The 27,588-nt window shown below is 35.3% G+C and overlaps 2 protein-coding genes and 1 long non-coding RNA gene across 10 annotated transcripts; 2 read left to right on the forward strand and 1 right to left on the reverse strand.

Moving 5' to 3' along the window:
• The first annotated feature begins 2,439 nt into the window (after nucleotides 1-2,439).
• Nucleotides 2,440-3,016, forward strand: LOC139782717 (uncharacterized). Its single transcript, XR_011720957.1, has 3 exons — nucleotides 2,440-2,525; nucleotides 2,609-2,767; nucleotides 2,859-3,016. It is a non-coding gene; the product is annotated as an uncharacterized lncRNA (long non-coding RNA).
• A 658-nt stretch (nucleotides 3,017-3,674) lies between these two features.
• Tan (C45 family peptidase tan) lies at nucleotides 3,675-21,748 on the reverse strand. Of its 8 annotated transcripts, XR_011720959.1 has the most exons (9): nucleotides 20,282-20,586; nucleotides 19,441-19,627; nucleotides 18,390-18,587; nucleotides 17,258-17,362; nucleotides 16,248-16,464; nucleotides 15,871-16,111; nucleotides 6,100-6,235; nucleotides 5,778-6,009; nucleotides 4,282-5,660 (listed from the first exon to the last, which is right to left on the reverse strand). XR_011720959.1 is itself a non-coding variant. In XM_071721752.1 (7 exons), the coding sequence occupies exons 2-7, from the start codon at nucleotides 19,552-19,554 to the stop codon at nucleotides 6,157-6,159; spliced, it is 954 nt and encodes a 317-aa protein (XP_071577853.1). In that variant the 5' UTR covers nucleotides 19,555-19,627; nucleotides 20,282-20,587; the 3' UTR covers nucleotides 5,714-6,156. The 8 variants fall into 8 exon arrangements, 3 of the variants coding, with proteins under 3 accessions (XP_071577852.1, XP_071577853.1, XP_071577854.1); XR_011720961.1 differs by lacking the exon at nucleotides 20,282-20,586 and adding an exon at nucleotides 20,636-21,748 and having other exon boundaries at nucleotides 5,778-6,235; XR_011720960.1 differs by having other exon boundaries at nucleotides 5,778-6,235; nucleotides 20,376-20,587.
• LOC139782725 (uncharacterized) lies at nucleotides 8,231-10,893 on the forward strand. The gene is made up of 3 exons (XM_071721760.1): nucleotides 8,231-9,737; nucleotides 10,077-10,227; nucleotides 10,379-10,893. The coding sequence occupies exons 1-3, from the start codon at nucleotides 9,209-9,211 to the stop codon at nucleotides 10,494-10,496; spliced, it is 798 nt and encodes a 265-aa protein (XP_071577861.1). The 5' UTR covers nucleotides 8,231-9,208; the 3' UTR covers nucleotides 10,497-10,893.
• Nucleotides 21,749-27,588: the final 5,840 nt, after the last annotated feature.

Here is a 27,588-nt window from a genome sequence, read left to right on the forward strand (position 1 = left end):
TTGGCGCTGCTTGGCATGAGACACTCCCTGGCGAAAATAAGAAGTTTCGTGAACGTTTCTTTTGCGTTTACGTGAGCGTTTGCGGGAGTTCGTTGAGAGTTTGGAAACGGTCAGTAAAGAGTTCATAGAGCGGAAATTCACACACTGCAACGTTTGAAAGGCGTTTGTACATAGCGTTTTTGAGAGTTTGCACAGCGTTTACATGACGTATGACGTTTGCTGAGAGTTCTTTAAAACATTTTTAGATCCTCTGTTAAGCATTTAATAGGCGTTTACGGCTACGGTCCACTTGACGCTACAAATGCTTCGAAGCATTCCTCTTCTCCTTTCTTTCAATGAAAAAAGAAGGAGAAGAAGAACGTTTCAAAGCATTTGTAACGTCAAGTGGACCGCAGCCTACTTTTATCATTGGAAACTGCATCCAGCCTCTATTGAGCGTTTAACGAGCGTTTACTCTTGTCGTTAGAAAAATAATTTTTATTAATGATAATGGAGGATAATTTCGAAATCTACTTTTCGCCTCACAGGGGGTCTGCTTATATACGCGTTTGCTGAATGGAGGAAAAACGCTCGTGTTACAACGTCGGGAAAAGCGTTTCTTAGGCGTTTCCAAGCCGTTTGCGTAAACACCCTATAATTCGCCGTATTGAAGAAGTGTTTGCTGAACGGAAGGAAAACACTTGTCTTACGGCGTTGGGAAAAGCATTTGCTAAACGTATGAAAAGTCTGACAACAAACTCTCTGCACGAAAGTGAATCAGCGTTTACTAAACGTGCTCTGAAAAGCATCTCCTCAACATTGTAGAACTTTCACGAAACGTTATATATAGCGTTTGATAATCGTTTTAAAACGTTTGAAACCTAACGGCGTTGTGTAAGCGTTCTTACAAAGCTTGGAAGCGTATAAACTCTTAAAAAAACCCTCATCGAACGGTTTTCAACACTTTATAAAGCTTCTTATTTTCGCCAGGGCTGCCGTGTCTTTTGATACCATTCTTATACCACTGTTCGTCAAATTTTAAATACGAAAAACAAATCAGATGCCATCTATTGGACAATCCGAATTTAAAAATATAATATTTATATAATATACATGTGTTGTGTTTATATATGATTATATACATATAATCATATATATATAATCTACGTTGATAAATGCTTCTTATATATAATTTATATATCTATAATTATATACGGTCATATATGATCATATATGATATCATATACAAATAAGTACGGAAATTTTGCTTTTTATATAAACTCCTGACAAAAATTAGAGGAACGCTAAATTCTTCTTAAAAAATGGGCAAAATTCAAGCAGCTGTAACTTTGTTAAAAATGAACGAAATTTAAGTTAAAAAAAGGATTTTGAGGGGATCCTATAGTGGCAGTAATTACCGACATTTCTTAATTAGAAGAAATCTTTGAATTGGCTTTACAAAATTGCAAAACTCTTTTACAGAATTAAAGTACGCACAAAAATCTATTTCCGGACACACGATTTTACATCAAAAACGAAAAAAAATTAAAAATTTGGGCACATACAGCTGTCACCTGCCCATACAGCACAAAATATTTTTAAAATATTTTTAAAATATTTTTTAGAAAAGTTAAAATAATTCAAAAAAATATTTTTAGAATGTTTCTATGTCCGCCAGATCATGTAAAAAATATATTTTTAAAAATATTTAAAAAAAATTGAAAATAAATATATTCAATAATATTTGTAAAATTTTTTAGAAATATTGCTTCAAAAAATAAAATATATTTAACTCAGCAATAATTGTCTTACGTTTGAAAGATTTTTTTTAATATTTGGAAAATATACATTTTTATATCTTACTTTAAAAAATATTATTTTGTATATCTACATATATCATCGCAGCAGTGTTGGGTGAGTCTTGCATTATATTGCTGGCAAAGATGTCTTGCGAATGTTATGATTTTGCTTCGCCGGAGGCCTGCTTATTCGCTGTGTGCGCTGGTATACTATAGCGGAAAAGTAGGACTTAGAGCGCCCATGGTGGCCGGAATTTGCATTATTTGCTGGAGTTTTCTAATACATCGTAATGGAAAAATTGCGGAAAGGAAATTTAAATTGTTGCGTGCACACGTGTAAGAATGTATTTCACAATACAAGTTCAGAAATAAAATTTTATTCCTTTCCAAAAGCGATTTATAAAATTGAGCAGCGAAAAATGTGGATACGTTGGGTACAAAAAATAAAGTAAGTATATTCTTTGAGATTATATGATCATATTTCACCTCGTTTAAAATAATGGTATTTATTTAGAATACGGGCCTCACTTTTCCAATATCAATAAAATTATCCTTAATCGACATGTGACCACGGGGCATGTACATGTCGCTACATTTCATCGATATGACAGGTTTTCTAACCCAAATAGTCGTCAACTTTAACGATTAATATCTCGCTTCGCGAGGCAGACCGCCGCGTTTTTCTTCCAGATTCTTTCGTTTCGTGTAAAAACGCGTCGGTTAAACATAATTTTATCGATATTGGAGGTGAGGCCCGTATTCTAAATAAATACCAAAATAATTTGTACTATGTTGTCATACAAATAATTTTTGAAACGATTTGTCTGTAGCTCACATGATTGGCAACCAACAAAATATTCACGAATTTGCAGTGCACACTTCGTGGAGAATCGTTCATCTTCAATACAATCAAGTCCGAGTTACGTTCCGAGCATCTCGGCAAAAAAAAATCATGAATTAAGTTCTACCGAGAAATCTTCAATTCAACGGTAAATAAAAATTATAATTACTTGTTTGTAGTAAAATTTAAATTATAATTTATAAAATAAAATATAATTAAGTGTGTATTATTTTGTGTAGATTCAACAGACATATGCGTCGAAGAATATGCAATACATTGTGTGTCAAGGACAATGTAAAGAAAGTTGATGCTGGAAAAAATACTTTAGAGGAACCGCAAGAGCAGTCTTTTTATTTTGATAAATTAATCGAGGCCCCTGCACCATCATTCAAAGTTAACCAGGAGGTTCAGGTTTCGATGTTTGAAACTACTGTGGATTGTAAAAATCTCTATGAAAGAACAGAGATGTTTATATGCACTCAATATGTGCATAATGAGATTTGCCATGCACAAACTCAAGTATATATACCTGAAAATCGTAGGCTTACAAATTGTTAAGAGAAGGCATATGATAGACAAATGTTGCGGTTCTGATATTGTTCAGATCGACAAAGCGATTGGTCCTGATACTTCTAATTTGAAAAATTCAATAGTGTGTACAACAGGTTTTCATGGCATATTGTCAATAACAAAGGAGCAAGAAATGCTTGATCTTGGCGGTGTCACCTTATCCACTTTTCAATTGCTGCTCAAATTATTACCCGATATCAAACCGAAGAAGATTTCTACAAAAAATCGGCTTCTTATATTCCTCTTGAAGATGAAAACTGGAATGTCATTCTCAGCCATAGGAGTTTTATTTCGCATTCATAGAACAACTACCTCTCTCGTATCTTTTATACTACTTTGCAATTATTAAGAGTTGCTTGTAGTCGATTCATTTTCTGGCCTTGTCGAGAAGTAGTTCAAAATACTTTGCCCGAAGTTTTCAAAACATCGTACAAGGATTGCAGAGTAATTATCGATTGTACCGAAATAAAGGTGGAACAACCAAATACTGTAGAAAATCGGGTGTACCTGTATTCGCATTATAAAAAAGGCTTTACAGCAAAAATTTTTGTTGGATGCACTCCGAGTGGTTTAATTTCATTTATCTCGAATTGTTATGGAGGACGAACTAGTGATAGTCAAATCACTATTAATTCAGGCATATTAGACTTGCTCGAGCCTGGTGATGTTGTCCTCGCGGATAAAGGTTTTCCTGGAATTCAAACTGTTATTGATGAAAATGGAAAAGGAGCTCTAATTGTTATGCCGCCATTCTTACGCGATCCACAGTTTTCAGCTGAAGATGTAGAGAGAACGTATAAAGTCGCGAAAGTGAGAATTCACATCGAAAGAATTATGCAAAGATTGAGAATTTACAAAATTTTGGATAAATTTTCAATCGATATGCTTCCTCATGCCGATAATATTGTATTCATGTGTGGCGTCCTTGTGAACTTGCAGCCACCGATTATTAAAAACGGAGATCTAGATGAAACAGAGATCGCAAAGGTAGACTAGAATAGAATAAAGAGCTCGGTATATGATATGTTCAGTATAAAAATAAATATCCAAATACTTGTATACAAATAAATATCGAATTAATAAAATATAAAATAAATAAAAACATTGTTTAATATTTTATTTCACCAAAGGTACGGTTTGACAGTAAATAAAATATTAAAGTTATGAGAAACCTCTTAATTATTTTACTATTTAATTTTTAAATTTTTATATATTATTATATGTATATATTATTTTTATATATTCTATATATATTATAATATTTTTTTATACATTATTATTATTGTCCGAACGCACTATTGCTTCCAAAAAGTGTTGAAAATAAAATTTCTCAAGTTTTGGGATCAGAAATTTCAAAAAATCTTCATCTCTGTGAACTGACACGACACAGCTTCCCTTAGGAGACCAGACATAAAGGTCACATACCGTCAGTCCAGTCACATACAACTGTATCTGACATTGAGTGTAGTATTGGTGACTTTTTTTAGCTCGATATTGCCATTCCAATAATATAGATATTTTACGTTTATCTTATACGAATGAAAGTAGACAACCGGAAGTTTTTCGCACGAGACAGGACACTTAATTTCAACTAGTTTCGTTATACAATCATCTTCAATTACCACACCATCAGGTGATGCGCAAAGCCACGGCTGAGTTTTTGATACCACTACTCCTATCTGAATGACTTTTGCTCCATGGATGGCTTCGTATTCTTTCAAAGCTTTACCTTCGTTTTTTGAGCCATACTGTGTATTTTTTTTAGCTTGACCGTTTATACACGAGGGAGTCAAAAACTTGTTGACCAAAGCATCTATCTTTTCTGATTGCCTTGTTTTGATCGAATGTGCTCTTGAGCTAGCAGAGATCCTAATGTTTCGCACAGAAAACCATTTATCTGAGTAAGACTGTCCCCGAGTGTCCACGCATATCTGGATTATTTGAGTCTCACCCAGATTAACTTCTCGTGCGTAAAAAGCTTTCAGCACTTCATCCGCTATTATATAATTTGATGAGTATACTAGATGATCCTCGCAAAAGTTAAGCAAATTAATAATGCATGCATCGCAATTATTAATGTCACTGAATTCAATCGCTAAGTAGATATATTGTAACAAAATTTCTTTGACGAATCGTTCGTTTTGGGTTACGTTATATTCTTTGAGAATTATTCGTAATGCCGAGGAATGCTTGAGATCTCCGAGTTGTAGACTAAGAGGAACACTGGAATTTGCACAATTGGTCTCGGGTGCTTTCGATTTAAATAAGTTTGCGATACGCATTGGTTTTGCATACATTTCATGGCCCAACTGCTTGTCTGATGGTCTGCCCCATTCCTGCTCAAGACTTGTTTTTGTAACACTCCTATTAGAGTTGACATAATGTATAAGAGCATATATGTGCTTGCATTTTCTTCCGGCTTGCGATACGCACGTGCACGATGCACAAGTTATGTGACGTTTATCGGAAAGCTGCAATAATGTATTTTGAATAAATAATTAATCAAAACAATAATTTTTTGTCCTTGTTTAAACGTTTTTTTATTTATTTACGATTGTCTTGAATTTCATTAATATTGATATACTTACATGTAATTGTACCTTGTACGGAATAGCATTGACAGATGTTTGCGGTATTACACTGCACCTTATTAAATGACTTATATTTTCATTACGCAATTCTTCAACGCGAACCACATGTGATATTGCTAAGGCTTTTCCTTTTGGTATTGCACTTGGATTAAATTTAATGTCATGAGTGACAGGTCCAAATCCCGTTCGTAAGATAAGATTCATTGCAAAAAGTCAGAGAGAGGTTAACCTTTAAAACAAATGTAGGTTAATTTCTCTCAAAAAATCTTTTCAACTATAATTTGTGTAATATCATCATTAAAATTAAGATTGAAATTACCTAACGACAGTTTACGTAGCTCGAATATTCACAATCGTTGACAGCTATTCCATACAGCTATTCCATCAAAAAGTGCGATATTTCACTAACCGTGGCAGCACTAGTCTCTGCGCACACAGCGAATATTAGCTCCCAACTGAAATTTACTTACGAGTCAGTTTTACCATTATGCGCCACCTAGCGGCGTCGTTGTAAATTAGTACAAGAAGATGCGCTACCATGCATTTTTCTTAATTAAGGGGTTAGACCACTTTGAATCTTCAAAAATCGCGTGATTGTTAGAAAATTTTTTTGGAGAAACAATAAAGTAACTACAAAATCCAATTTGGGTGTAGTTCCGAATGACCCTTGCTCCCGATCGACCTAAAATTTTACAGATAAGTTTACAGATAAGTGGTTTACAGATAAGGCGCGTGGTCTCAACTTCGGAAAATAAATTTTTTTTTATGATAGCATTTATCTACTAAAATTGATTCTATATGATATATATGGAGGGGTTAAAGCCATAGTGGTGTAAGTCAATTTTTTTGACTACTTTTTTTTCTTCTTTTTTCAACATATCTGCATGTGTAGACTGCATCTATGAACTTAACTCGATAGGTTAAAAAAAGTGACTTACACCACTATGGCTTTAACCCCTCCATATGTTACTGTAAAAGTGATAAATTCGATAATTATACATAATTACTGGTTATTATGCATAATTTTCAACATACGGTGATAAATGTGATAAATCCCAGGCAGCATGCTAATGTTCGCTGAATGTTAGTTTTGTGTTATATATGTTTACTGTTTGATTCCGAACAGTCAGCTATCATTCTGAAAATAAATTCTTTCAAAGAGTTATGATCTAAACGTTGAACAAACGTTGCAGGTATATTACTATTTTGCCTTTTAGTCGCGTTATTTTTGTGTTCAGATGCGAATGTTTTCGGAACATTTTGATCCAACACTTGTAGCAAAATATACTCGAAGTCCGAATTTTTTTAAAAACGGATCGAATCATCAAATAAAGGATACTGGGAATTGGGAATGGAGCAAGGGGGGATGAACAGAATAAGAGGCAAAAAGGGAATGAGTGAGAAGGAGGCTATGAAGAGAGAGAAGGAACAGGTATTAAACTTCGTCCGCAATACGCAGACGCGAATCGCATCGTAACAGCGCGGTGAGCGTGACGTCATCTCTGCGCCTGTGCATTGCAAGCAAAGGTTATCAATCTACCATTCTCTCTCTCACCTAACTTGGACTGCTTGGACACAGATCATTTCTACGGGTTTTAATTAAATATTATTGCACAGTGAACATTATTATGCCAGGTAAGTTTACAATGTTTCTTCTTATGCAGGAATTATAAGGCTGATGGCAGAGAACGAAATGAAATGCAGACACTTAACGTTCTCTGCTATCAGCCTAACGTTAAGTTGTAGGCTAGTCGTGCATAGAGATTAGGTAACCAGTTATTAGTCTCTATGACAATCATGATTGCTTTTGTTACGATAGTTATTGAAAATTGATTTTTTAAAGTGTTTTCGCGTATTTCAGATTAGGAAGGTGGAAATTCAAAAGACTATTTGGTTATCTCTTAAAATATAGACGTCAAATATTTTACGAACATTAGTCGAAAAAAATGTCGGGAAAAAAAACTTGTTACTCAACGTCAAATTCAGAAAATGGCACAGATATTAGTGAATTTAACACAAAACATATCGGATGATGACTTCTTTTTGGAAGAGGGGACATCGCATGATCCTACTGTTATTCTCTGCTCCCCAAACGCAAGTTCTTCTCATGTTAGTGCTTTTTTGAGTGATGAACCCATAATCTCTTCACTTAATAATAACTATGCTTAATAATAATGCTATGCATTTTACCCAAACTGATTGTGATGCTGAAGATTCTGTTTCGCAAATGCTCTCAACAAATGTAGTATTAATTCCGACAAGAATGGCTGAAATTTTCAATAATTGTATTGATAGCAATTTGTCAAAATCAAATCAAGAACCAGATATTGAGCCATTAGTTGTACGCCTTCGAAGATGGTATTGTTCTTCACGTGTTTATTTGACTCAGTTAAAATGTTGCTAACTGAACTTAAGCCTGATCATCTTGACTTGCCTTTAGATCCACGGTGTATAATGCAAACACCAGTCTATGTGAATATTAAGCTTTTAAATAATGGTGGTTGGAAAAAAGAAACCTCCTTTTGGAGCGAGCGGATGGTCGGGAATTAAGTGGAGAGGAAAGGAAGTTTTTGGAAAGGAGTGGGGCAAGGAGAACGGAGCAGTGCATTGGAACCGAGGGAGGAGGCGCAGAGGAGGCGGAGAAAATGGAGGAAGCTCCGAGAGGGAAGTGGATAGAGAACGATACTGGAATTTCGGAGAAGCGTTGGAGGATATGGTCAAGGAAGGAAGAGGGGGAAGGGAAGGCAGAGGTGAGGCACAGAGGAAGAGGAAGATGACGTAGACATGACAGGAAGGTGGCGCGGCGATGGTGGGCTCCGGCTGGGCTGAGACGGCGCGGGGTGTCGGCCCCTCCAAAAGAGTGTGTTGGCACCACTGCGGGGCGTCGAGGTGCGGCACTTGGGGCTCACGGTGCCTGCGCGCACGGCGACGAATGAGAGACCGGCTGTCGCGACGGCGAGTGGGGGATTGCTAGGGAGGTCGATAAGGCGGGTGCGCAATGAGTATAGCACAACAACGAATGAAAGAAGACCGATAGAAATCGATAGATCGAGGACGGTGGGTCGATTGAAGAAGAGAAACGCTCGGCGATGGCACGTGGACCGTGGTAATAAGGCGTAAGGCGTAAAGTACAGTGGAGAAACGGAGAGCCAGGAAAGCGGAGAGAAGATTGCAACGAAAGCGAGGAAAAGAGCAGAAGATAGGAAGAGCGGGAGTGAGTAAAGTCGGGGAAGTAAGAAGAAGCGGAGAAGGCAAGAAATATAGCGGAGCGACAAGGGGGGTGAGGATGCCGAGAGAAGGACAGAGAAGGGAGGAGGATGGCTGGGGAAAGGAAATTATGAAGGAACTGAGGGAAATGCGACAGGAAATCCTGAAAGAAGTAAAGCGGGAAGGAATGGAACTTAGGCAGGAACTTAGGCAGGCAGGAAATGAGGGAGATAAAGAGGCAGCTGGAGAGGGTGGAAAAGAGGCAGGATGTAGAGAGTCAAAGTAAGGAAGACGGAGGACGAGGAGAGGTGGAGAAGAGGAGAATGGTTGAGAGCGATGGAGAGACAGACGTGGAGGAGAAGCAGAGGGACGAAAAGAAGGAAAGGGAAGAGGAAAGCGGCAAAGGAATGACAGTGGATGAAAGACCGAAACATGAAGGAGGGAAATGCACAGAAAGAGGATGGGGTGATAAAGGATGGAGTGGAAGTTGGTGGGAGGAGGTGACAAGCGAGGAGGAGGGGAGAAGCGAAGAATCAAGGAAATTTAGTGAAGAGGAGGAAAAAACGGAGGAGAAGGAGGACAGAAGGAGGAGAGGAAGAAGCGAAGCAAGGAGAGACAAAAAAGAGAAGGACGAAAGGAACGAAGGTAGCAAGGAGAGATTGGAGGAAGATGACAGGAGAAGAGAGAGTAAGGGAAAAGGAAGAGACACGCAAGAGAGGATAACGGTAAGAAGAGGTGATATGAAAATATAAGAGGAGAAGGAGGTCAGCGAAAGAGAGAGCAAAGATGGATCGGCGAGCAGGGTGGAAAAGAAGGAGTGAAGCACGGATGGAGAGGGAAGGAGAGAAGAGGACAGGGAAGAAGAGTGGAACGGAAGAGGCACGGAAAGGGAGAAGAGAAAAGCACGGAAGATGGTGAAGAGAAGGGAAGAAAAAATGAGAATCGAGAGAGAAAGAAGCGAGAGAGAGAGAGCGCATAGAGAGGATATAGCCGAAAGAGAGAGAGCAGCGAAGAGGAAGAGATCCTTGGTATGGAGCGGATTAGAGGGATTAGGCCCAGTAGAAAGGAAAGAATTTATGGAGATCATAGCTGAGATGGCGTTGGATAGGAAGGTGGGGGTTAAAGGTGTGGTGGAGATAAAAGGAGAAGGAAGAAAGGAGTTGCTGATAGTAGAAATGGAGGACGAAGAAGACAAAAAGGAGCTGTTCAGTAAAAGGTGGGAAATGAAGAAGAGATGGGGGTAACTGTGGACGAGGAACTGACTAGAGAGGAAAGACACGTGAGATGGAGGATAGAAGAAAAGGCAAGAAGTGAGAGAAGAAAGGGAAATTCAGCGGTAGCCACGAGTAGTCGATTGTGGATCAATGGAAAAGAGATATTCTGGAATGAAGACAGGAAGGAATGGAGGAAAGTGTGAGGAGAGTACAAAGGAAAAGGAAAAGGAAGAGGAAGAGCAGATTGCTGGAGAGGGAGGAAAGAGAGGAGGGAGGGAGAAGGGGCCCAAGATAATTTGTCTTTTCTTCTTTTCTAACCTGTTATGATTTTGTAGAAGAGAGCTGAGTCTGGAAGGAAGGAGAAACAGGAAACAGAGAAAACGAGATAGAAGGAAGAAAAGAAGAAAATCTTTCAAAGGAAGCAGATGGAAGGAAATGGAGTGAAGAGCTACAGGAGCCAAAAGGAGCAGAAGGAAGGAAGTTGAGGAGGAGGACAGGAGGGTTAATAAGGGAAAGGAAGGGCGGGTGTTAATCTTGTGAGGTCGCACAATGGCCAGGTCTTTTTGGGGGAATAGATATGATGTTATTGTATAGCAGAATTTGTAAAGGTTTTTGGGAACGTTTTTACTGAAAAAAAAAAAACGCCTTTCCAACCCCGGAAGGGGAGTGAAATAAAGATTAATTGAATTGAATTGAAATAATGGTGGTTACGTCCATGTTGGTATTAAGTACGGACTCGTAAAACATATGGAGAGTGGAATTAAACCGAATTTTTTACAGTTAGGTATAGATATAAATATTGCTGGCCTGCCAGTCTCCAACAGCAGTTCTGTTGATGTTTGGCCCATACTAGGTAGATGTATAGGATTATATGACCAAAGACCAATTGTGATTGGCCTTTTCTGTGGATCTGGTAAGCCGGAACCATTGGATTCGTATTTGACGAATTTTATAGATGAACTTAAGGTACTTCAGAATGATGGTATTAAATACAATAATCAAGTGTTCAGAGTTTTTGTTCATTGCTTTATTTATGACGCACCAGCTCGTGCATACTTAAAGTGTATCAAGTGTCACACGGGTTACAATGGATATGAGAGGTGCATTCAAGAAGGTGAGCATGATGGTGCGAAAAAAATGAAGGAAAGATAAATTATATTTTTAGCCTGCTGGCCCATCTGTTACGCGCATTCAGTGGCAAATTTAGAATTAAAGAAATGGGTAATATTATCCTGAATACGCCATTCGAAATGGATAATTTTCAAAAGCTGCTTCCCCGAAAATTGCCCCCTGTATACAGGGAATATCCCCCCGTGCTTTGTGTTATCCGAATGTTTGACGAAAGCTCGTCAAACGTTATATCGTAATGTTCCACGAACATTCTCTGAACATTCTTCGAACATTAGTTAGGCGAACACCTAACACGCAGATAACAGTTATTTCGTAACGGTTATAACATTCAGCGAACACTCGGAGAATATTAACATGCTGCCTGGGATTATAGCAAATTTATCAATTTTACCGGTAATAACCAAGACTTTTTGGTAAAAGTAATAAATCTTTCATTAATTTTGTTGTGGGTGGAAAAGTGTGAATCTATAGTATTCACGCATATATTTTTTCATCCACACAACAATTGGGTCAGGTTAGTTTTTTTGGAGGTGGAGCCCCCCGCAGGGAACGGAACCTACTGCCTCCACGCATACACATTTGCGCGAAACAAGATCCCACATGGGCTTACAACTTTCCACGCGTGGAAAGTTCACACATGTACTTTGTAAGGCACACTATGTGTCTAGTTTAATAGTAGTGGAGCCCCCTGCAGAGGGGAGCGGAACCTACTTCCTCCACGCATACACTTTCCACACGATACGAGTTGCCACATGGGTTTACAACTTTACACGCGTGCTATATATATTATGTATATTATATTTTTTATATGTTGTATATATTATATAGAATCAATTTTATTAGTCGATAAGTGCTCATAAATTTTTTTTTATTTCCCGTACTTGGGACCACGCGTACTTTATTTCTCACATCGAAAACAACTTATGTGTAAAATTTTAGGTCGATCGGGAGCAGGGGTCATTCGAAACTATATCCTCCAATTTATACACTTTATTATACATATTTCGAAGTATATCAAAAAATTTTTTAAGTTAATATTTTTTCCAAAATAGCGGGTCTAAAGCAGCATTTGTTTGATTTGACTCGCTTCGGGGAGAGCAGTAGAAGTGGTCACCATTTAATCGTAGGGCAAAACAAAAAAATTTTTATTATTTACATGAAATTTGTTAGAGAAGTACATATGGATTTTTCAAAATATGGATTTTTGAAGAAATGGCATTTGAACAAAAAATTTCATTTTTATGTAAAAAAAACTGTATAAAATTCTCTATAACTTAGAAAATTATTAATGAATCGTAAAATCTGTATCTACTTCTTTGGATAATTTAGTTTTAAAGATGCTGTCAAAATTTCAAGTAAATTGGTCAAAAATTGTTTGAGTTCTACTGCTCGCCAATTTGAAAAATGCATTTTGAGAAAAACGCATTTAAAGTTTTAAGTAACGATATTTTTTTAATAAAAACGAATTTTTTAAGCATTGGGAACAATTGCATATTATTTTTGACATCCTAAAGAATGTTTTAAGTAAAAAAAATTATGAGCTATAATTTTAAAAGTTATGAGCAATCAAAGTCAAAATGCTCATTTCTTATTTAATCCGCGATAACTCAGTAACAAAAAATCGTAGAAACATTAAAAAATATATATTTTGTAGGGAAAACTTTAAGCTTTCATGTTAAGAAGTCGAAAATTTTCGCAGATTTTTTTTGTGCACGTGACAGGCCCACAAAGTGAGAAGAAAATTTTCCATTTTGTCCAGCACGTAGTTTTCTATATGTAAAAATTACCAAACTCACAGAAACTAAAATATAATAGTGACCTTTCGAAAGTGGAGATTTCAAGCTTTAACCCTTAAATGCCACCCGGGGTCCAGCGGACCCCAGACCCTTTAGAATGATATATTTTCAAATGTTCCCGCCAAATATGGAGCTCATATTTATTTATTTATTATTTATTATTTTTTTGATTTTGGAGCCAACATTTTAACTGTTGGCGATCTTAATTTTTTATACTATGTTGAAATTGAAATTTTAACAATATAAGCATTTTATTCTCTTTTCTAAGCCTTGAACAACATTGAAAATAATTTTCATAACTAAATATCAAAAAATCAATAAGTAAGGAGACATTTTTCATGCTGGGGTCTTTTAGACCCCATGTGTCATTTACGAGATTCTTGAGAGGTGTGGCATTTAAGGGTTAAAATCCTTTTTTTTTTTTAAACTTAAATTTCGTTCATTTTTAACGAAGTTACAGCTGCTTGAATTTTGCCTATTTTTTGAGAAAAATTTAATGTTCCTTTAAGTTTTGTGAAGAGTTTATATACAGGTTGAGTTTGTTAAAATGTTACAAACTTATATCTCGCAGAAACGAAGCATTTCAGAGAAAAATATTTCATACAAATGTTTTGTGACTTCAAGAGGGACATAAGATGGTGTCATTGGTTTGACCTTGGATAGTAGTTCGAAGATCACAAAAAGGTCACTTTTAATTTCTTAAATGAAAACCCCCATTTTTTAATGCATGTTCTTGTAGCTTACCTCCAGAACTTTTCAAAACACTATAATAAAGCTCTCTTTCGTTAAGAATTTCCTGAGATATTTCAAATTTTGTCATGATATTTTTAATATAAAATATGAAATATCTCGTAAAGTATTCATTTTTCGATAACCTTATTTTATTTTTAAAATATATATTTTTTAATATTACGACATTATTAATTGTCATCCGTGAACTCATTAAAAGAACAATATGTACCCAGATAGCAAAGCGTGTCTGAGCAAAATCGCGCAAACCTGTGATTGCTTATGATGCTGGCAACTTGCCGTACATTTGCTTCAATTGATTTCGAGTAATTTAATATTTGAAGCAACACGCAGGCAACATTGAATATATGTATTGCCAGCAATTTGTCGGCAAGAGAGCAGCATCAAATTTACTTCGCGTTGCTAGCAATATTACATTGCAGCATTGTGTGATCCTATGAATTATTACAGCAACATGACAGCAACAGCTCGAATTTTGAATCAGATGATTTTAGACCGCAGCGTAAGTTGTCAACAAGTTGCTAGCAAGTTGCTATACAAAATTGTTGTATCGTGAAGGCATCAACTTGCCGACAAATGCAGACTCAGTTGCCACAATTCTGATAGCAACACATACTATGTTGTCGGCAACATGACAGCAACAATGCAAACACCTTGCTATCTGGGTACATGCTTTTATTACGTATATACACGTACATCACACATTCGTTCAAATATTACGCGCTTCAATGCAGTTGTGAAACCGCTAAATGATGTATAGGAAAATGTATGCGTGTTTAAGTACATATATATCACATATGTACATACGTACGTACATCTAAATATGCACGTACGAGAGTTACGAATGCGGTTTGCGGGACAAACTCGCTTTGCGCGTATGTGCATGTGTACGTGTGTATTCAATAAACATTTCTTTTTAGAGTAAATATATAGAGAGAATACAAAATAAATTATAATTTGTGATACATAAGGAGTCAATAGTCAAAGGACTGCACCGATCTTAATCATATTGATCGCAACAAATTACGCGCGCGATAAACATTATATAAGAAATATCCCAGTGAACATAATATCTCAAATCGCGACATAAGACGTCTTATAAATGTCTTTTAGGCCGATATTCATAGTCAGATCACTCCATATCTTAAAGACGTCTTAATGATGTCTTTAAAGTTTGATTGACGTGAAAACTCCCTGATAATAAGCTTAGTAGTACCACATCATCGTGATTGCATGAACATAGTCATAGTAAACATAGACTACGTTTAGACGGCCCGATTTACGTTAAAGTTATAACATCAATTTTATAACTATTGACATTAAATGCCGTGTAAACCACATCGATGTAATAACTTCGTCGTAAAAGAGCGTTTACACGGCATTTAACGTAACATTGATGTTATAACTTTGGCGTAAATCGGGCCGTGTAAACGTAATCATAGTCACATTTTTTATGTGCTTGGTATCGCACCGTCGCGTACCGTACCACTTGATCCGTGCAGTATATGGTCCCCTGGTGAAAAAATTTATCATATTTTTCTCATATTTCTCATATTTTCTCAAAAATTTTGCAAGAATTGGGACTTATGAAAAATTCTGAAAAAATATATAAAATTTCTCAGATAGGTTTCAGAAATAATTGGATGAAGATTTTCGAAATATTTCAGTATCCGTATGTATGAAAATTTCTGATAAATTGCATGAATTTTCTCATATTCAGATTTCTACAAAGATATATTAGCAAAAATTTTTATAGAAATTCTGATTAATAATATGAAAAATTCTGAGATATTTTTCCACCAGGGTCGTATGCATTTTATTCGATTACTTCAATATTCTGCGCTTTGCTAATATACGATTAAAAAGGAACAAGAGTAGGTAAAAGAATGATGTATTCAAGGAGCGGGAAAAGTAAATAAACGCGTCATTTTACGAACGGAATGCTCTTATGAATATGTAAATCTATGTGCAATATATGTAAGCATCATGTACTTGTTGCAATGCGACGTATTCTCGCCCGGACTGACAGTCAGAATGCTGAGCTGCGATCGGTTAGCGCCCACCTCGGCCGGGCCGACTTCGGCATTGTGAAACATCCGGTCGCCTTCCTGCGCGAGGAACGTCATGTTCACCGAGAAGCCCTCCGCTGCACCGTAACCCTCGTTCCTCAGCGTCTGCTGCGCCTGCACGAAGTTCTCCACGCCTAGCAGAGCTCGCGTCAGGAAATATCGCGCTGTATATACAACGAAATCTCGATTAGAGCCCAAAACGGTTCACAAATGCAATTATTCCCCAATAAGCTTACGTTTCGAACAACTAACAATTAAATTGTGAAGATGCTTAGTATTCTATAAAGAAATAAAACTTACGAGTCTTGCCGGATTGCAGGACCGCAGCGCTGAGGGTGTTGATGCTATAAACGAGACCGTGATGATTGTAGCCCATCGTGTAACCCGGCAGGAAACCAGCGTAGCTCAACGAAGTAAACTTTTCTTCCCTGTAACCCGCCTCGATTACATGAGCACTTACGAGGTACCAGTGGTTCAAGGTATCGCTGACGGCATCCTCGTTGTGACCCAAGATCTCCTGTGCTTTTCATTAAGCGCGCATCACGGAAACGGAATAAAAATAAACAACTAAGTAAATAAATACAAGAATAATAAAATAAATCTCATGTAATTAAATAATATGACATAAATAGAATAAAATAATATAATAATAGTATAATCAGTAACAGAGAGAGTAGAGTACATAACATTTTCTACCATGTATACGGACTTTGGACTTGATGTGCAAATATTTATAATTTATTTGCGAATACTGTTCAGATAATAACGTCATGATGAGATAATGGTTGTGGTTTTGTACTTGGTTACATAAGACAATAATCGTTTCAAAGAGATTTACGGAGGAGGAAGTTGTTTCTCAAGTTGATAATTTATTCCGGTATTATTATTATTGTTTTTCACAGAAAACAAAATTGGCATTATCCTACTATATTCGTACATATTCTTTTAACTTTCACATTTTACAACAGCGATTAAAATATATATCAAGATAATGCAAAGATAATTACTACAACAGATAATTATTATGTGACATACATCAATGGAAAATAAAATATCTGTCGACTGAGTTTACTCCGAAGAAAACTGGAACTTTTTATTTACTTCTTGATTTGTTATCTGATATAGTAATTATTTATTGTAGGTGATTATCGCTGTTATTTGTCATACATTTTCATTAATGTTATGTTTAGGTAATAATAAAATGTTAAATTAAACTTCGCGATATTTTGCCTTGAGTGCTCATTATATGTATACACATACACACACAGTGAGATATACTATAATCTATTCTGATTTATTATCATTCTTACATGTCCTGATTGGTTGCATATGATGGTTGAACAACCGACTGGAAGTGCATTTCCCTGCATTCCGGTAACGTTCAAAATAATGTCGTCCAGATGCATCAGAAACAACTACGACAATCATATTATGCCTTAGTTTTAATTTCAAAATCATAAAAACAATGAAAATTTTTATTTAAGTACTTAATTTTTATTATTATTCCAATAATACTTATTCTTTCTTAAATGTAAGCAAATCAAACAAATTTGCTGAGTTTAAGAGAAAATTGATTTAATTATTTAATTTTTAATCAAAGATGGTCGAAATAAGAAATTGTAACTTTGCTCGATCGGTCTTTACTGTTAATAATTGAGGCCATTGATGGAAAAAGGGCACATACGTCAAAACGCTATTTCGAAAAAATCGACTTCAAAGTTTTCATTACAGTCGTATTACTTAATAAAAAGTAATGCAATTAAAATCAATTTTTTTAAAGGTGTAGTAACATGTCCTTCAAACGTTTTGAAAACAGAAGTCATGATTTGAAGATGATATTTGTTTATTTTTAATTGTTTTAAAAAATTGGTTTATGTGCTCTTTTTCCATAAATAGGGCACAAAATCATAAAAAAGTGGTCTTTTTTGTTTATTTAATTAAATATAATTACTTATTTAGTTTACAATTGTTTTATATATTGTTTAAATAAAAAATACAAAATTAAATAGAAAAATAAACAAAAAAATTAATTTTTTAAGTAAGACTTATTCTATAAGTTGGAATGTATAATTTTTGTCACTTGTAGCTCCAATGAATTATATAAAGATATATTCATCATCTTTTTTTCAAATTACACACCGCGAATCTTCAGGATCGCGCGGCAGTACAACAGCATCTACGTAATGTAAACATTAAAGAAGGAGCATGTCCTTTGTATATTATATATATATATTATATACATATATATATATATATATATATATATATATATATATATATATATATAACACATACCTGAGTCGATTTAGACGATTTACGGAAAAGGGGCACATAAGTCTATGTGCCCTTTTTCCATCAATGGCCTCAATTAATTAATTATATCTTCAAGACGATATAATGAATATCTTTTTATTCCTTTTCGTATTAAATTACTTTTCATACCTTGTGGAACGATACATTCGCACCATCCGCCGTTCCCTCGATTTCCCTCAAATACTGCGGGAACTGTTTCTTAACCGCGTCAAGGGTTTCATTATAAACCTTCTTGCCCTGCTCAGTCGCGAATAGCGGCAGATAAATCTCGTTCAGCGGTGGATAGACGTCCACGAAATCCTGGATTATCTTGGCGAAGGTGCGTCCCTAATGCAGAAAAAACAAAGGATAAAGAGAACGGATTTTGTAAATGCGAAAATTAATCGAACACACACGGCGTTACATTGACCAATGCCGCGTGATAACTATATGTAGAGCAACAGGAATTTAATCCGGGTGAATAACACGCCAATGACCGTTCTCCTTTTTTTACTGTCTCTCCATCCATGTCTAATCACCTTACACTTAACGTCGATCAGATTAGCTATGCACCTTTTTAAATCGCGTGTGACATATCGGAGTTCATTCCTTCGGATCAGACATGAGAAAACTGCATTGCAAGCTGCATTGGCGATCGTGATTTACATGTGTGCTTTACGTTATCGATATTCTATGCGAACACAAGTGTCACTATATAAATTACATTGGCCGCTGACAGATGCTTATTTCTCATACAATCTTCTTTTCATTTAAAGAATACAGAAAAAATTATAATAGGACACGCTTGACTTATCACTAAAAATGACAACATCGAATTTCGAAACAAATCGAGTGAATAGAAATATCTGTTATTATACGCTAAATTAAAATGCGATAATTATTGCACTAAAAAATGACTGTTATTATCCTAAATATTAAAGTAAAACAATTATTATATATAAAAATAACACAAAATTCCTTTAAAAAGAATGAGACACACTCATTATATACATTAATACAAAATTCGAAACTTTCTTATTCTTCAGATCTTTCGAAGATTTTAAAAATGGAACAGAACGTTTTTCTGATTTTCGAACTCTGAAAGAGTTTTTGGGGAAAGGCAATGCTTAATTTGAAGAATCGCATTGTGCATTCGCAAAATCTCTATTTCATCATTGAATAAATATTATCTAATTCTTACAATGTCAAAGCCGATCTCGTAGTGCGTTCCTCGAACGTGGATTACGGGAACGACATTTCTGCGACCTATGTTCTTGGTCGTCGACTTAATCTTGCACGTTTCAGTAGTTGTCATGTCTTTGTCGTGAAGACTAAAGATACTTGTTTCTTCTTCTTCTTCTTTTTCTTTTTAATTATGGATATTTGTCCTAGATCATAGCACAAAATACCACACTTTATATAAAACGTATTATCTCAAATGAGATTAGGTGAATCAGAACTGCAAATTAAATCAGTCCTCGAAGCACGGAAAATGATCGTGATCTATCAAATATTAGTCGCCTACTGATTAGCACTTGACAAATATTAAAAAAAAACTGCAATATATGAATGATTATTAAAATGTTTCGTAACAGATGCCTTCATTCGCGATCCAAATATATTTATATATTATTAATACCTATCTGATTATACAATATATATTCAGCGTATCGATTAATCTGCTAAATCTATTAATGCGTGTACTGCAAATTATTTTCACGTCAAGATGCATTGTTTTCGTCTTTTTCTTATAATAACGGCTTTGGAAATCTGTTTCCAGTTTTTACGGCTGATTTCTTGCTGGTTTCTATTAGTGAGAAGTTTAACGAAAATAAATTAATATTATACGCGTAATTATAAACCTAGAGGAAACCGATAATGCAAGAATTGCCGCCTACTGATCCCACATAATTTTGATGTGGATGTATCAAATTTCGTGGAAGCAGATGAAGCACGTAAAAATCTCTATTTGCGCGATTCTTATGCAAAAAGATAGCAGAGAGGAGGAACAAAAGTAAGTAAATTCACCGATACGCGCCTACCTAACTTCTTCCGCGCTCGGCGTTAATGAGGAATCGCGAGTGGAGAACTTTGCGAATGGAGAATGATCGCGGTATCAAACGCAGCACCACTCACATAACTAACATATCTTATCTAACAACTGCACGTGCTGGTAACGATCAACGCGCGACTGACAGCTCGCAGTCTTCGCGAGTAGGAAGACTCGCGAATGCCTCTTATCTGGCTTTTATATAGCGTTTACATTATCGCTTTACGTATGCATAAGCCGTGGTAACGCTGCGCGGGCGGGGTCACTTACCACCACTAACAAGGAAACAAAAAATAAAGAATAAGAATTTACGTATCGCCGAGTGGTGTGTGCTGTCGCCCATTACCTTGAAACGATCTCGAAGGCGGATCCAGAAGGCAGGAGGCCGCTGATAACCATTCAAAGAGAAGGGAAGCCTATTAATTAAAGCCTATTAATTGTTATCACTTTGTTCGGATCAACTTTGCTGTGGACGATAGCATCAATAATGTGATATCCATTACAAAGATGGGTTTCATTTTCTGACCGTTTGATCAAATAAATGATTCTGAAAAGAATATCAGATTAGTTGATTATTGGAACATATAAGAATCGTCCAAATGAAACATAGACTCAGGTTGCTGCGTTGTAAATAGTCATGTTCCTGGAGATGGGACACTTTCCTAAATATAGATGCCTACACAGAGATGTACATCATTTGAAATAGATGCATTTAAAATGGAAATATATATATATATATACAAAATGTAAAATGCCTATTTTATATTTTGCATTTAAAATACATTTTTTTCAAAAACTATTTTACATTTAAATTTTCTATTTTAAATGCATTTTTCTTGCAAACTAAAAATTAATCGCGATTAACAAAAAAAAAAGTGCACAAGAACCAGAATAATCATTTCCCGTAGTTTTAAACGCTGAATACGGTCCCGTTTACTAAATTGCTCTATTACGTCACAATTTTAAGAAATAAGCAGTTAAAATTGCAAAAAAAAGGGTTACTTTAATGTACATATTTTGTCACATTATCACTACGATATGTGACGTGTTGGAGAAATTTTATTGCAATTAAAATTAAGTATGTAGTTATAGGACTTTTAACCCTTAAAAGGAATTTCTTGTGACGATTATGATTAAAAAGATATTGCTGATTAACATAGAGCCTATTGCGTCAAAATTGCGATAATTAGGACCTATGAGATATTTTATTTTATGTTATTCAAATTTAAGGGTTTTTCAGTTCGCTGAATACTAATCTGATGTCAAAGTTGATAAATTCAAAATGGCAGAGTTAATATGGCGGATATCAAAATTAAAAATAGTCGAATTTTTACTTTTGATATCCACTATATTGGCTTCGTAAAACTTAAGTTTGAATAACATAATTAAAAAATATTTTATAGATACTTAATTCCTATGTAAGACGCGCCTTTCTTTTTTTTTTTAAAGCATCCACTTCTAAACAACAATGCAATCAAAATGTAATTTTAAAAGAATAATTAAATATCTGTAAACAAAATGTAAGCAAACATTTTTTATAATCCCATATGTGAATGTTTATAAAATTCAATTTTTGTAATTTAAGTTTATATTAAAAGAAATAAGAATTTAAGTACAAGAAATAATAGTAAGAAATATAAATAATAAACAATAATAATAAGTAAAATAATAAGGACCGTTGATATGATAATTAAAATTAGAGAGAAAAATTCTATTTACGATCCGGACTGGATAAATAATAAAAAATAAAAATTTAAATTTAAATAAATATAAAAACATAAATATTTAAAAAAATTATTTTTATTTTTTAAAACCATTTAAAAAATGCCTATTTTCCGTTTCTTATTTTTAATAGTTGTCTAAAAAGCATTTTGTATTTTGCATTTTTAAATGGAAAGGTTTCAACTATTTTGCATTTTCTATTTCAAATGGGTTTGAACACCCATTTTACACATCTCTGGCTGTATACAATATTATAGCACTATCAGCAACAGTGCGGTATGTTTACATATCTATATACACTTATTCTACATTTTTATATCTTAAATTCAAGGTTGGATAGTAACTATAGTTAATTAGTTAGAAATTAAAGAAAGAAATTAAAAGTTAATAACTTTTAACTTAACTTAGTTAATTTAAAATAGGGTAGACCGGGGCAAACTCGACACAATTTTTTTAAAGGCAATTTTCAACAATTAATTAAAATTTTCAAGCAAATTTAATGGTACACATTTAAAAAGTGTTCCTTCAGGTACAAAATTGCTTAAGGAAGTTTTGCTGTACGTCGCTTAGTTTTGCCTCCAGGAAAGGAAAGTGACGCGAAGACAAATTTTCAAATTGAAAAATACCGGGGCAAACTCGACACTTTGCCTGATCGACACAATTTGATCTGGAACTTATTTTTTATTGTCTGAAACTAAAAATACATTGTTTATCGTGTATTTAAAAAGTACAAAAATTCGGAATTAAGTAAAACAATAATTGAAAATAATAAGAACAAAAATTGTTGAACATTCAATTATATTCATCTAAACTCATGTCTGAAAAACAATTTATGCAAGTAAATTCGCGATTAGACGTGCGCACACATTTGTCATGGGCCATATGGCTGTATGACAAGCATCGTTTGTTATTGGGAGCCGGTGAAACGGCGTGGTGTCGGCTTTGCCCCGAACGTCATTTTTTACTTTTGTCACTCCAAAAATATAAAAATTTTCAAAATATGCAAAAACTATTATCGGATTCGTACAGAGCATCGACTTTCCCATCAAAATCACTTACCGGTAGATTTGTAAGAGTAAAGCTCGATGAAAGAGTAGAAATTTTTGAGAGATCAGAAAAATTACTTTTTACCATCAAAAACGCTTATGTCGCGCTAGAAATTACACCATAACTCAGAATGTCACCAAATTCTGTTGATAATACTGACACATAAAGACGCATTTACAGTAGGAAAGGCAAGTTTCTACGATAGATTTAAATTGGGAAAAAGCCTGGTGTTAAGTTTGCCCCGGTCTCCCCTAAGTTAATTTTTAACTTTAATTAGTTATTTTTAAAACACATAAACTTAAACTTATTAATTTTTTTTCTTAAGTTAAAAATTTTTTTCATCTCTGAACGCCATATTTTTTTCTATCTTTATTTTTATTATAATTCTACAATATATGTAATTCTGCAAACGAACAAGTATTATTGGTATTTTGTAATTATTGGTAGTTTGTTTTTATATATAATTGTCAAAAAGCGTGCAGGCATGGCCAGCATCAAAGTGGAGTACAAGATTACTTGCACATTTTGTTAATTTTTTATGATATAATCATTAATACCTGTGTAAAAATCACTATGTTTATCTGTATGTATATCTTACAACTATTATTAGTTTTCCGTAATTGAAAAAGAAAAAAGTAGATTCCTGTATAAAAAAAAATATATATATATAAGATATAGCAATTTTGTTTTTCATGTTGCAATATTTTATTTGTAAATTAAGTTTATATATATATATATATATAAACTTAATTGCAATATTTTATTTGTAAATTAAGTTTTTATATATATATATATATATATATAAACTTAATTTACAAATAAAATATTAAATTTACTTGATGATCCATATTGTAATTATTTTGTTATTTAGAGTAGGGGAGACCGGGGCGAAGTCGTCACCGGAGCGGAGTCGTCACTACAGTTATCTTGAAACCTGTATGAACTCGCCATTAATATAGTAAACATGGTGCCCATGTGACCAACGGAGTTTAGTGAGATTATGTGCCATGTTGTGATTTTTATTAAGGCAAACGTATTTTTGAATCTCGAAATAAAAAATAGTGACGACTTCGCCCCGGTCTCTCCTAATCAAATTTTTAAAAAATAGGGAAGACCGGGGCAAAGTCGTCACTATTTTTTCGGTACCGATTTTTGACAACAAAACAAATAATTTTAGTAAAATGTGGTATGGGGACGGCGCGTGCCACTCTTAGCCGCTAGGGGCGCTAGCAAAATTGAAGACACACCGAGCTGTCACCGAGTACCGAGCATATCGTTAACGAGAAAATCTGTGTACATAAACGTGAATATTTCGGAATTTTTTAACATGCCGGGAATGTGTGTGGCATATGGATGTAAAAATAAAGGAGGGCATCGGTTCCCGAGGGACAAGAATAACAAGATGATGAAAAATAAATGGTGGACGTCGGTGGATCATCACTGCTATAAAACGCGAGGATTTATGTCCGAATGCAAATTCGCGACTAAACATATGTTTCATTATATGTCTATTAATTTTATTGTAAACTCACTACTTTCAAAGCCGGTAGTAATATAATCCTCAGGTCTAAGTGGTTTGTGCACAGCGAATTTGTATTCGGACATAAATCGCGTTTTATAGCAGTGATCCACCGTTTTTTCATCATCTTGTCCCTCGGGAACCGATGCCCTCCCTTATTTTTACATCCATATGCCACACACATTTCCCCGGCATGTTAAAAAATTCTCCAAACCTCTCTACTCATTAAACGTAAACATTATGACAAGTCTCCATTTTTGGTGCTGCCCTCTGCACTGAGCTTGTCATGTCGCCGTCCCCATACCGTTGTAAAGAGTGAACCCTTGGCTATAAAATTTATGAGGGCATGTTTGGTCTACGTCGCTTTGTTCAACCAATATAGAGTAAAAACGACAAAGGTGCAAAAATTGAAATGTCAAAATTGCCGGGGCGGAGTCGTCATTCCATTCTCAGACTGGATTTTAAATAAAAATACATAATTCCGATCATGAAAAATAATAGGATACATTTTATTAATTATTTTTTAATAGAAAAATGGAAACATTAATTAAAAACACGATGGCGGAAAATAATTACAAGAAAAGCGCACGCACTATGTGCCCTATGCTCGCACCGCAAAAAACTGTTTCTCGTCAGTTCTTCTCAGCTCTGTTCTTTGTCATCTCTAAGCACACGCAGCACATATTATCCAAGTCCTCGTCGGAATTCGACCACTGCTGCTTCCTTGACTTTGATTTTCGCCCTTTGATTTTTGAAGCTTCCATGATATCGTACGGCCACGTCATCCAAGTGTGCTATTTCATCATTATTCTTCTTCAGCCAGTTGTTCAACGTAGTTTTCGGGACTCCAAATTGTTTTGCGGCTATTTTTGTCTTAATTTTATTTTTTTGATTATTTTTATCTTTTTCTACCGCAAGAACTGCCTTCCTGAGTTGTTCCTTGTCGACGGGAGTCGTTTTGTGATGGTACGTGCGTACCATTTTCTTGCAATTGAGAAATACAATAACGCATTTGCAACGAAAAATAGAGTGAAACCACCGGGATAAAGTCGTCACAGTGACGAGTCCGCCCCGGTGGCTTGGTGACGACTTTGCCCTAGACACAGATTTTAAGTTTGATCGCTCACGAAATATTAGAAATCAACGAAAATAAAAAAAACTTCACTGGATTCGTGTTCAGCATGCATTACTCTTCAGAATCACTTATCTCGAGATTCGGAGAAAAAATAATATTTGAAATATTAAAAATTTTCAACGCGCAAAAAATTTCACTTTTGACCTCCGAAGTCACGTTTGCCTTAAATGAAAATCACATGGCGTATAATCTCACTAAACTCCGTTGGTCACATGGGCACCATAAGTATAATAACGTTTACAATATTTAATAGCGAGTTCATACAACATACAGATTTCGAGATAATTGTAGTGACAACTCCGCCCCGATGACAACTTTGCCCCGGTCTCCCCTACAACATTCTAATTTAATATTAAGAATGCTTTTAAAAATTAACTAATAATATTTAACGTAAGTTAATTTAATCTTAACACAACTTTTAAATGAGTTAGTTTTGTTCATGCAACTTTTTTTAACGTAACTAAATTAATTTTATAAGCCATTAACTTTAACTTACAATTAGTTTAACTTAGTTTAAAAAAAGTTACTTTAAAAAAAATAACTTACCCAACCCTGCTTAAATTACACTTAACTCAAACAGTTAGTCTGTTTCATTTGGACGATTATTATGTTTTGTTACGGCAAAAATACGTGAAGTAAAATCGCATCGTTAAGGCTTCTGGGTAGTCACCGCGGTTATATTGAATTTCTTGCTATCGAGGCGAGAAATTACCCTATTTTAGGTTGCGGTAAATTCCGAAATAAAAAGACATTTCAATAAAAAATCACTATAGATCGTTTCAGCACACTTCTAAAATTGACCGGATACTATCCTTCTCCCTCGACAATAAACAAACAGCCATAAAACGAAGCCTAAACATACGGAAAAACAAGCCGTTTGACGACTATCGAAAGGAGTGGAGAATGTTCCTTCCGCATATGTATTTCTTGCAAATCTTACCATACGGTCAATTTTACGAGTTTCACGAATACGTTAAACGTTATAGCACAAGTACAGAGCAAATAATAAAGAAATTTAACGCAACACAAAATAGGTTGTCAACATGTCACAAAGGACAGAATTCTCCATTGGAGAGAGTTCTTATTTCTGCCGCGACGGTACGTCGCCACCGTCAACGCAGAGTTCTCGACTCAGGGACCAGGAGCCTTAAGAGATAATAATGAAACAGTACGTTTATCAATCTTTTTCTTGGCGTATCCATATAGCATACTCATGAAGAATAGAGATAAGGAGGCCGAACTATATGGATTGGACATGCGACGAAAACCGAGGCTCGGTAATGGTACCTGTAGCTACCTATAGATGGCATTGCAATCACAAGATACCCGATGGCTTGAGGAGGAGGAGAGCACGGGAGGAGAGATTGCAGGCTGGGGACGTGTATGCGCGTGTATACATGTGAGTGTATTGCGAGTGTGTACCGCGTACGTGTGAGTCCCTAGAGTTCCTCTAGTAAGAGTTAGGACACTTCGGTCTGACTCCTGATTGGTTCCGCCATTAATGGGGAAGACGTTAGTGGGAGTGAGACAAAGCTATAAGTGGGAGTGAGACAAAGACCCATGAAAAGTACGAGTGGGGAGGCTGTCTCTCTCGATCGTTCGCATAATTCCCCATTAATGGCGGACGGTGTCCTAACTCTTACTAGAGGAACTCTAATAGCGTTTTTCACTGGCAGAGCTGGTGCGCATTCAGTGCACATTAAAGCCGTCGTACACAAACTAACGTAAAGTGTATGTTTAATATAAACGGGTTAAATCATGAAATTCTCAATATTCTTTATTGCACTATTTGGTAAAATATGTACTGGGTATTTTATCAGTCGAAATATTTGCATTTTACTTTAAATATTAGAGATTAAATCAGTGTACAACGGCT

This window comes from Temnothorax nylanderi, unplaced genomic scaffold (genome assembly GCF_030848795.1).
Source record: "Temnothorax nylanderi isolate EJ_2023f unplaced genomic scaffold, tnyl_v1.0 TNYL_tig0435_pilon, whole genome shotgun sequence".
Taxonomy (NCBI): domain Eukaryota; kingdom Metazoa; phylum Arthropoda; class Insecta; order Hymenoptera; family Formicidae; genus Temnothorax; species Temnothorax nylanderi.